Below are 10,486 nucleotides of genomic sequence, written 5' to 3' on the forward strand. Positions count from 1 at the left end.
TAAATTTATTATTAAATATTTTACATAAAAAAAAGAAAACAAAAATTGAAAGTTTTTTAAGATTTATTTGCACTTTTTGTCCAACTAAAGCAATCCAGAATTAAATTATCTTGAAATGGTGATCATCATCATAAATTTTGTAAATATTGGTTGAATGTCTAAATCATTCATCCATGTCTGTTTGTTTGTTTTTATTGAAAAGGAGAAGTTATAATAAGATAATTCAGGAAAGACAATATACATGACATTTTATTCTGAAGCCATATTGTACTATTTTATATTTTTTGTACATCATATGCTACAAATAAGATACATAACATATAATAATATTGTGCCAAAATTAATAATTAAAAACAGTCCAGCACATGAATTTTTTCCAGAGTATGCTTGAGATAACATTTAAATAAAACAGTTAAAAAAAATTATGAAAAATAATCCAATGATAGCCTTGTGGTCATGACCCTAATTATTGAAGGGGTTAGGAAGACAGTAGATCTAGCTATATCTTTTTATAATCTTATATGAACCATGTATGGTGGCTTCTCTACATAGAGATTCTATCAATAATTGGATGTATATATGATGCATGTACAAAAGAATAATGTCTGCCAATGAACACAAGTTGGTCTTCATGTTAGTTAAATTTATTAGTGGTAGGTGTGCATTTTTTTTCTTTTATTATTTATTTTTTTAACTAAGTAATTCATGTTTTAATCTTAAAATTAAGGTTTAATTACTCTAGTTTTACTAAATTTTTAATTAAATTTCTATATTTTTTTTTAATTGGATTTTTACATTATTTTTAATTTTGTAATTATGTCTTTTTCATGTTAAAAACGTTAAAATTAACATAATATTTCTCCCAAAATACATGCGATTAAAAATCTAGTTATGTTTTTAATTATGAATACTTTTAATTTACGAAAAAATATCAAGTTAACTGTAATATTTTTTACACTGAAAATAATCTAATTATAAAATTAAAAGCAGTGTATATATAGAGATCTAATTAAAAAAAATATAAAAATATAATTAAAAATTTAATAAAACTATAAAAACTAACAGAATAATTAAACCTAAAATTAGCTACAATAATATTTGAACCTAAATTAGATGTCAACACTCATTTGAGTTTAAAGAACTTAAAACTTAAATTCAAATGATTTTAACTTTTTTTTTATTAACAATGGCAAAACAAATTGTAACTTAGATATACACAATTTATATATTTATTAATAATAAAAAATAAAAATAAAACAAAAATTTATCAATAAAACCCACATCCTTAATAAGTTTAAATGTTATTTTGGTAAATTTTTTAATGGAACATTCTTTTTTTTGTAAAACTCATCGATTCACTAGCTATATTCTATCACTATAAATTTGTCTAATTCTATAAAAGTTTAAAAAAGAAAATATTTGATCTATTTATAAGATTTAAAATATTTGTTATTTTAACTTAATTTTATATTTATTTAGAGATGAAGTTAAAATAGTCAAATTCTTCTTTCTTAAATAATACAACTATTGAAGCATGTTCTTTTTCTCCTAATGCTTACCCCACCATGAAAATTACTTAAAAGCAACTTGTGGAAAATGACTCAAACGCCTTTTAGAAAACTATTCCTCAAATCTATGCAAATCTAGTAGATAGTAATATACTAGACTAATTCATGTATGTGTGATTTGATAATTAAACAGAGAGTTTAATTTTGATGCATTGATAGTGTAAAATATTTTATACCGTTATGCAAGCACATTTGTTTTTTAAATGATCATTCACGTAGTGAAAAGTAATTATTTTTAGTGATGTGACGTTACACATTTAGATGCACGTGTAAAATTATTTTTTTCTGATAATATATCAAAATTAAATTTTTAAATAAAATAAAAAATTTATGGCACGGTACTCATCAACTCTTATATGTTCATAGTGGGTAGTATCGTTAGGTCAATACTCTAATAGTAGTATCTTAGCTCTTAACTTTTGGCACAACTTAAAAATATATTAAAATATGATCGAATTACGAAGATTTAGAAAAAAAAATTATACTTAAATATGCATCATCTTGTTTCTATGAAGCTTGACCTAGGGGTGTGTTTTTGGATATTATAGTTTGTATTTTTATCGAATTAAATAATTTAGTAAAAACAAACTATAATAATGTACAAATTACTTTATTTAGCTCTTTTTACTTTGATTCAGTAAAAACAAAATATAGTGTACATATTATTTTATCTTAATTTCATGTGTTTTTTTTTTCTGGCTCAAATCTTTCATGCATTTGGTTATTCATTACTCATGAAATAGGTTTATGTTCCTTTTTTTTAATTTTAAAATTTAAAAAAATTAAAAATAAATTATAAGCAATTGATTAAATCAAAAGTACTAACACTCTTATATTAGGAAAGGTAATCTTAACAAAATTCTTATTTTTATTATTTAATTAAGGATTGAGAATATTCAGAGAGAAATGATAAAGTAGAAAATGGTAATCATACAGTGCTTTGAAATGCATACCAAAAAATGAATAGTAACTTGCAATAAATGTTGTTGAAGGTAGCATATATGGTTGAGTGAGGGAATGCCAAATTTCAAGAGCAATAACTAATTAACACCAATAATGCTAGAAAAATATAAAATAATCGGGTCAAACAGTCTAAATTTATTTTATTTAGTATTTATTAATTATAGAATATATTAAATAAAGTAAAAAACAATAAATTTTAACAATTTTTTATTAATTTTTTTCATTTATCAAATATTTTCAAATTAATATTAATCAATATGCAACCATCGTTTTCTTTGTCTCTTAAAACAATGCAACATAACAATACTTAAATGCCACAATAGTAAATGTTTTGAAAACAAAGAAGATGAACTATATAAGACATAGTACATCATCACGTGATGATATACTTGTGGGGGATATCATGAAGAATCCGGGTGACAAATGTTTAATTTATCAAACATGTTAAGTTATTAATTTGACTTTATTTGATTTGATTTCACCTTCCTTTCTTCTTAATATAATTGGGTATGTATAGTAGTGAGACACAAATCAGTCCAAATCTTTTTGCTTTGCTAGTTTTTTCAATCAAGTCAAATTTTTTTAGGAGTAGGTATGCGTAGCGGGTACTCGATTATCTGTACGAATTTGAACTGAATTAATTAAATTGGTTTTGGAACTAATGGGCAATTGGTCTGACCCAATCAAATCGATAGTTCTCTTTAGTAATTGATTTAGGTAACAGTTTTGGGGTGCGAAATTCGAACCAATCCGTGAATCTGACCATGTATTAATTAAATAAAAAAATTAAAAATTAAAAAATATATATGCCTTTTAAAATATAAAAATTTAATATGTTTGATGTTTGATATATTTCGATTTTAATGTCTTTAGTGTTTAATATGTTTAGATTTTAATGTGTTTAATTTTTAATATATTTTGTGTTTAACATGTTTGGATTATTTCTATTGATTTTACATATTTATTGTACTTATAAAATTTTTAAGATAAAAATTTTGTTTTTTTATTTTTTATTTTTATAAATTTCTGTTTCATCGGGTACCCAATTACACAAACTGAATCAATCTGTTCTTAATTAGTTTGGTTTGGTTTAGGTAAATACACAAAAAAATTAAAACCAAACCAAACCCAATTACAATTTAATTGGTTCGATTATAATTTTACCATAAATCCGAACTAACCCGACCCGTGCTCACCTCTAAAATTCTTCTGCAATTTTTATAAATTTAGTTACCGAATTAAATTTTTTTCCCAATATGAATTAAATTTTTAAAATTTTTATTCTAAATTTTAATTTTCAAAACTTAAATTCCAAATTATAAATTCTAGACCCTAAATCTTAATTCTAAATCCTAAATCCTTTAAAAAATGAGGCTAAAAAAAAGTTTACATTAAAAATTAGCTAATATTCACTAATAAAAAGTTAGTTCTCAATACTTATTCAATTTTTATTTTCTAATCAATGATAATGAATTTTGAGTTTAAAATTTTGTGCATATAACTTAATTTCTTTATTTAACCATTATAAATTTTAAATCCAAAATCTAACAAAAATTTAGATGAAAAAAAGAGAACCATTTTGTTTCATCTTTGTTAAAGGGGTACACCAAGCCTGTAGTGGGTTCACCCAGTGATTCTCTGGTGACATCCTGGGGTGTGTTTTGGATTTTGTGAAGGAAAGAAAATAGTAAAAATAATAAAATTTTATTTTTTGTTTTTACTTCTTATTTTTTTATTTTTTATTTTTTTAATACACAATTTTTCATTAAAACACCAAAATAAATCAAGTTTCGGGAACGATTTATGAGGTTGTGATGTGTATTGTGTTTCATTGTTACTACTTACTAGTTATACTTAGATTATGATTTTATGAATAAGGATATAGATTAATTACATTTTGTTTTCTCACTTAAGCCGATCCATGGCTCCAAGGAATTGCTAATATGTTTGGGAAACATGAAAAAAAAAGGGCTTTTAAATTTTTTTTTTTCAAATATTAATCATATTTGTATACAAACATGAAAATAGGTTATAATCAAAATTAATCCATAATTCATAACCTTCTTTTTTGGGTGTGTGTGTGATAAGAGAATTCAAAGTTATATTTTTGGTAAGAGAGAATTCAAAATTTTTTTTGAATTTTTTTACCAAAAAAAAATTTCGGAACCCTAGATTTTAATTCCAAATCTTAATTTTTTTTAATTCTCTCTTTACCAAAAATAAAAAAAGAATTAAAAATCTAGCATCCCTGGCTTGTCCACTATACAAATTCAACAAAGCCCATTGGGGCTTGGGCCACAATTGAAAACTCAAAAACACACACACATACACACACTCAAATACACATGCAAGACCAAAAACCATATAACACATGGAACTATGGACACAAGCAGTGGCGGAACTTGAAACAAAATTTTGGGGGGGCCAGATAGAAAATAATTGTCAAAATATTTTTAATATGAACCCCATTTAAGATAAGCTCGTCTAATCTCATCTCTCTGGTTTGGGTGATATTGCCAAATTTAAAGCCGTTTTTTCAAGATCTCGTTCCAAAAAGTTAAGGTTAATGACGCCAGGACGTCGCTTGGATCACCAATCTTGGCGAGGTTAACAACCCCACTATGGTGACATAGTTTAGATTCACCAATCTTGGCGAGGTTAGCAACCCCACTATGGTGAAAATAGCCATAAACCCATCTTAGTTGGCCAAGCCAAGGATGCACCTCTTACTCTCAAAGAGCCTAGAGGAAAATAAGCACACAGCTTATTTCATATTCAAAAATCAACTTCAACTCTATTTCATAAATAAAAGGTACATGAGTTATTTATACTAGTGGGAGAAGGAAAAGCCTTCATAACTTGGACGATGTGGGACTAATTCATAACACAAAATTCACTATCTTAAACAATATGGGACTTGTATTCCCTTATTACAATTAACTAATATAATTAACCTACTAACTCTACTTGCTCATGCGTCAGTTAAAGTCATCAGATGTAATTTTTTGAACTTTTGAAAGTTATATCTCACTTTCTTTGTGATTTATTAAAGTAGAAGAACTATCTACAGGTGTTGATATTGTAAAAGTTATATGTTCTCCTTCTTATTAAATATTAGCCTTCCTCTTAAAAAATGTATCAATTCTTTAATTTTTCATTATTATTTTATATAAAAATTTAAATATATATCTTGTAAGATATGTAAAGAAGAAGTTAGAAGGACAAATATTAAAATTTATAATATTTATTGAATTTTTTTTATCAATTTATACAAATACAATAATATTAATACTTATTGAATATTCTATTATTTTTTATTATATAAAAAATTAAATTAAATAAATAGTAAAATATAAAATAATATTAAATTAAATAAATAAAAATATCTATTTTTTATATTTGAACTTAAAGATAGAGAGAGTGTTGTTTATTGAATTTATTAGATACTTTAAGTCATAGTAAAGTATTTAAGTCAATTGAACTATTTTTTATCTTCTGAAAAAGTACTACTAAATTTTTTATAAAAAGTTTGGGGGGGCCATGGCCCCCCCTTGTCTGAACTAAGCTCCGCCACTGGACACAAGTACACCATAGCAACCCCGAAAGTCTAAGAAACAAGGTATATCATTGTATGTCCAAAACAAAAAAAAAGATATATCATTGAAGAAAAAGAACAATTAAACAGGATAAATTTAAACTCTCTCCACAGGTTCAGTACAATTACACTAACCAACCAGTAACTACCCATAAATTTTAATATAATAAAATACAACAAACTAGTTGTGTGCAAAACACATGCTTGGTAATGACATTTCTGTTGCAATTTAAGTAATAAAAATAATCTTATTTCATATTTCAAAAATAAACAAAAGGACGTGAATATGATATGATTACAATGAACCCTAGCACGCAGAAGTTCAGTATAATTTTACCACCCTATTGAAAATTCTTATCTCTTAACATCATGTACCAAAAACATTAATAATACGAATTATCATTGAATCATCTATTGATTCACAAGAAATTGAAAGAGAATACTTAATATGCACAAACATAAATACATACATACTCATTACAACATTGCTATGCTGCTATATTGGTCCATTTGGCATTATAGGACTATACAAAATTATACAATGCTTTGTTGTATACACAAACAATTCTGCCTCCAAAACAAAAGGGGTTGGAGATTTATAACTGAATGAGCTCATTCTCTCTTTAGAGCATTTTCACAACCCAAAGCTTATATTTTCTTATATACAAATATACAAGGCATGGTCCTATAAGATTTGCATCGGAGAGGGACTTACATAGGTTTAGGTAGGTATCTAGATTCCCATTTTGGTGTATCCTTTTCCTTAGACCTTGAAGCACAGCTACCCTGTCTAAATATTCCGGAAATACTCCCAATTCAAGCATTTTCATGACTGTCTCAGCCGCCTCATTGAAATGGCCGCCTTTAATGTAGCCTCTTAACAACCACGACAGTGTTTTCTTCTTCTGAGGAGAACTTGCGACCTCCAACCGGGTCAGAAGCCTCCCTGTTGCTGTTGCCTCCTTCTGTGAGGCGCAAATGGCGAGAACAATGTCGTAGAGATCTCCGTCGGCCTCCTTGCCTACGAGCTTCATCTCCCATAGTTGCCTCTCTGCCTCGATTCCACGGCCGGCACAAATATACATGGCAAGGAGTCTCTCATGGATCACTCCCTGGAGTGATGAGCTGCCATCTTGAATCACCCAATTGGACAGGCGCACCCCATCAGCTAGAAGATCTGATTGATACTTCTCTGCAAGTTCAACATCTTCTAGGTCCAACTCAGATGCCAAACCAGCACGGACATAACTTTTCAGCTTTCGTAAAGCTTTGGCAAATTCATTCAGCTCCTTAACCACAGCAGTCATTGCAACAAGGTAACTGTACACTTCTGGCTTCAGGCCAGATTCCCTAAAATGAATCACTAATCTAACGGCACCTTTATAGTCACCTTCGACCTAGAAAAGAAAACATAGATTTGTAACTTATTCTTCTAATATACACTTTGAGAGATAGTTATGATATGAAAATGCCAAAAGTACGGGTTGCCCTCTTACTCGTCGGTCTCTCACTGGCTGGGTTATTCTCCTTGGCAACTCACCAATTTCATGGAAAACAAAGAAACAACATACAGTGTCACGGTCCTCTGCAGAAGCCGAGTACCGCTCCATGGCTAATACCACTTGTGAACTCAAATGGTTAAAGGAACTACTCTTGAGTCTCGGGATCTCCCACACACAACCCATACCTCTCTCATGCGATAGCCAGGCAGCACTTCATATTGCTAAGAACCCTGTTTTTCATGAGCGTACTAAGCATATTGAGGTTGATTGTCATCTTGTTCGTGATGCTGTCATCCAGGGCCTCATCCTTCCCTCCTATGTCCCAACAAAATCTCAGGTTGCCGATATCTTGACTAAAGCTCTGAGCTCCCATTCATTCGCATCAATGTTGGACAAGTTGGGCATTAGTAACTTACATGCCCCAACTTGAGGGGGGGTAATGAAATCTGATGCATATCAAGCCACATATGTCACGGCTAAATATTAGGAATTATTAGAAAACAAATTCCTTTCAGTTTTTAGTTGATTTGGTGTATCCCGTTTTATTAGCTGTAAATATCTTGCATTACCATAATTAGGAAATCAGGTAGCTAATCGTTAGGTAGAGTACTGTATATATAATTGATATGCTATTCAATAAAACACAAGGCAATTTGGCCGTGACATATGTGGCTTGATATGCATCAGATTTCATTAGTCTAAAATGTTGTTCCTCATAAAAGAAATCCCCCTAACCTTCCCTGATCGTATTTACTAAAATAGGGGCATGAAGTGTCACAGGAAAACAGCATAGATCGAAAATTCAGACCCTATTCTCACAATTATGAAGAAGGAACTTACCAGGAATTTAACATCAAGGTAAAAATACAAATTGACTAAATATAATGGAAAAAACAAGTGAACAACCAAAATCAAGCTATTGCAATTTCCAAACAAACAATTTGGATAATAAAGCTCCAATTCGATGTTCGGATCAGAGATGAGGAGGGTAACGAAAGGTAATGCATTCTTCCTACTTGAAATAATAACAACACTACCCAAGAGTAAAAGATAGAACAAGAAAAAGTGTAATCAATTTGACTCAAAGTAAAGCAACATAAGAAAACCAATAAAATCCTTGCAATGTAAAACGGAAAGAATTCCAACTAAGGAGACACCTTAACTATCTAAAGCATGGGAACCAAACATGAATCATAGTAAAACCAGACATCAATTGCTGATGCTTACTTATCGGTTAAGATTTTCGCAATACTAGATTCAAACAGAAGATTAACTCTCCAAAGATGTAAAACTAGACATGAATCATAGTGAACAATGTCAAGGAATGCTTACCATCATCTTCCAAGCAAGATAACCAGTTGGACCTCCTTTATGTCCTTCAAGATCGTCAGCCTCGGCATAAGGGATGCCACGCCTCAAGACCTCCTCGACGAAAGCTACCGCGCCTTCCTTCTCCCCCATCTCCCAATACAATGAAATTACCTTCTCAATCATGCTGAAACCAGGCCTCAACCCAACACAATCCATGTCCACAAGCAGGTCAACCACATCACTAGCACCATGTTGCTCCTGTATCAGCTTCTTCACCCAACCGCACATGATGGCAACCATGAGCTCCATGGTTTCTTTGTCCACCCTATTCTCCTTCCTCAGCCAATCAAACACTTCCAAGGCACACCAAGAGTCCCTCCCATCCTGTGAGAAGTAAACCAACACAAGCTGCAATTCTCTTGCTGATAACCTATGTTGCACAAATAGGAATACAGGTATTGAGTACAACACAATAAGTAAAATTTGATGCAGATACACATATAATACGCATACATGAACAAAAATGAAGTATTGTATATCATAGATGATAACCTGTCATTCATCTCTTCAAGAACATCAGAGGGTTCCCTTGTCATCCTCTCAAGCTCTTCAATTGCCTCAAAGAACCCTTCACTCATCTCATCTTCCTCATCGTCACTGGTCACAAACTGGTCAAGCTCCACAGATTTGATTGGCCTAAACCCTCTTACTGAGGAGGGTTTTGCAGCAACAAGGGTTGCAAAACTTCGGGGCTTGAAGCTTCTCAGTGAAATTTCATCAAACAGTTTAAGGGCATAGCCAAAGTGAGGTGATGAAGGAAACAACAAAGGGTGTCTTTTCTGTGGTGAAGAAGAAAACACCAAACTCAATTTGAACAACGGAGAAAAAGCAACCCCATTTATACAATTCGCCATTTTTCCCTTTGTTCCAGTGTTTATCTCTCTCTCTACTCCACTTTCTCTCTTCCTTTACTTGAAAAAATTCAATTCAGCGGCAAATAGAAGGCTCCATGAACAATAAGCAGAGGGGAACGATAGGGAAGGGTGAAAGGATTGAAACTTTGCTTCTGGGGTTCTGTAAATTAAAGTTAAAATTCAGCACCAAGAAACCCCAACGATAAAGAAAGAGAAGTATATATATATATATTTTTTTTCTGTTTAGGTAGAGAAAAAGAAATGACAGGTTTTATTTCCCACAATTTCTCAGCAGAAAAACAAGATACTGTTCAGATTTAATCCATCCAAACTATAAAGGTAAGAAAATGACTTCCGAGACATATAAAATTAGAGACAATAATAATTCACACACGAAAAATTAAGCACAAGTTTTATTATAATTTTTTATTTTTATTTAAAAAAAAACATTTGGGGTTGGCCACTCGGTGCGTGTTAATCTTGCCTCCAAAACAAGACAAGGATTAACTGATTATGACTAAGACAATGTAACTTACAAATGAAATTTGGAAATTAAAAAAGGTATTATTTATTAAAGAATGTTAGAGAAATATTAAAATTTATTATTTTTAATTATAATTAATTATTAGTGTT

The 10,486-nt window shown here is 30.2% G+C and overlaps 1 protein-coding gene across 1 annotated transcript; it reads right to left on the reverse strand.

Annotated features, from left to right (window-relative positions):
* LOC107648154 (pentatricopeptide repeat-containing protein At2g30100, chloroplastic) lies at window positions 6,499-10,142 on the reverse strand. Its single transcript, XM_016352160.2, has 3 exons — window positions 9,492-10,142; window positions 8,961-9,369; window positions 6,499-7,523 (listed from the first exon to the last, which is right to left on the reverse strand). Exons 1-3 carry the CDS (start codon window positions 9,851-9,853, stop codon window positions 6,750-6,752), a joined length of 1,545 nt encoding a protein of 514 aa, XP_016207646.1. The 5' UTR covers window positions 9,854-10,142; the 3' UTR covers window positions 6,499-6,749.

The sequence above is a fragment of the Arachis ipaensis genome, chromosome B01 (genome assembly GCF_000816755.2).
Source record: "Arachis ipaensis cultivar K30076 chromosome B01, Araip1.1, whole genome shotgun sequence".
In the NCBI taxonomy this organism is placed as follows: Eukaryota; Viridiplantae; Streptophyta; class Magnoliopsida; order Fabales; family Fabaceae; genus Arachis; species Arachis ipaensis.

What these genes read in the sequence shown, in the direction of transcription:
- LOC107648154 (XM_016352160.2), bottom strand. Translation starts at nt 9,853, where the DNA reads ATGGCGAATTGTATAAATGGGGTTGCTTTTTCTCCGTTGTTCAAATTG. An exon ending in CTTGAAGAGATGAATGACAG is followed by an intron (nt 9,370 to 9,491) that starts GTTATCATCTAT and finishes TGTGCAACATAG; the next exon opens with GTTATCAGCAAGAGAATTGC. An exon ending in ATCTTGCTTGGAAGATGATG is followed by an intron (nt 7,524 to 8,960) that starts GTAAGCATTCCT and finishes TTTCTTTTCTAG; the next exon opens with GTCGAAGGTGACTATAAAGG.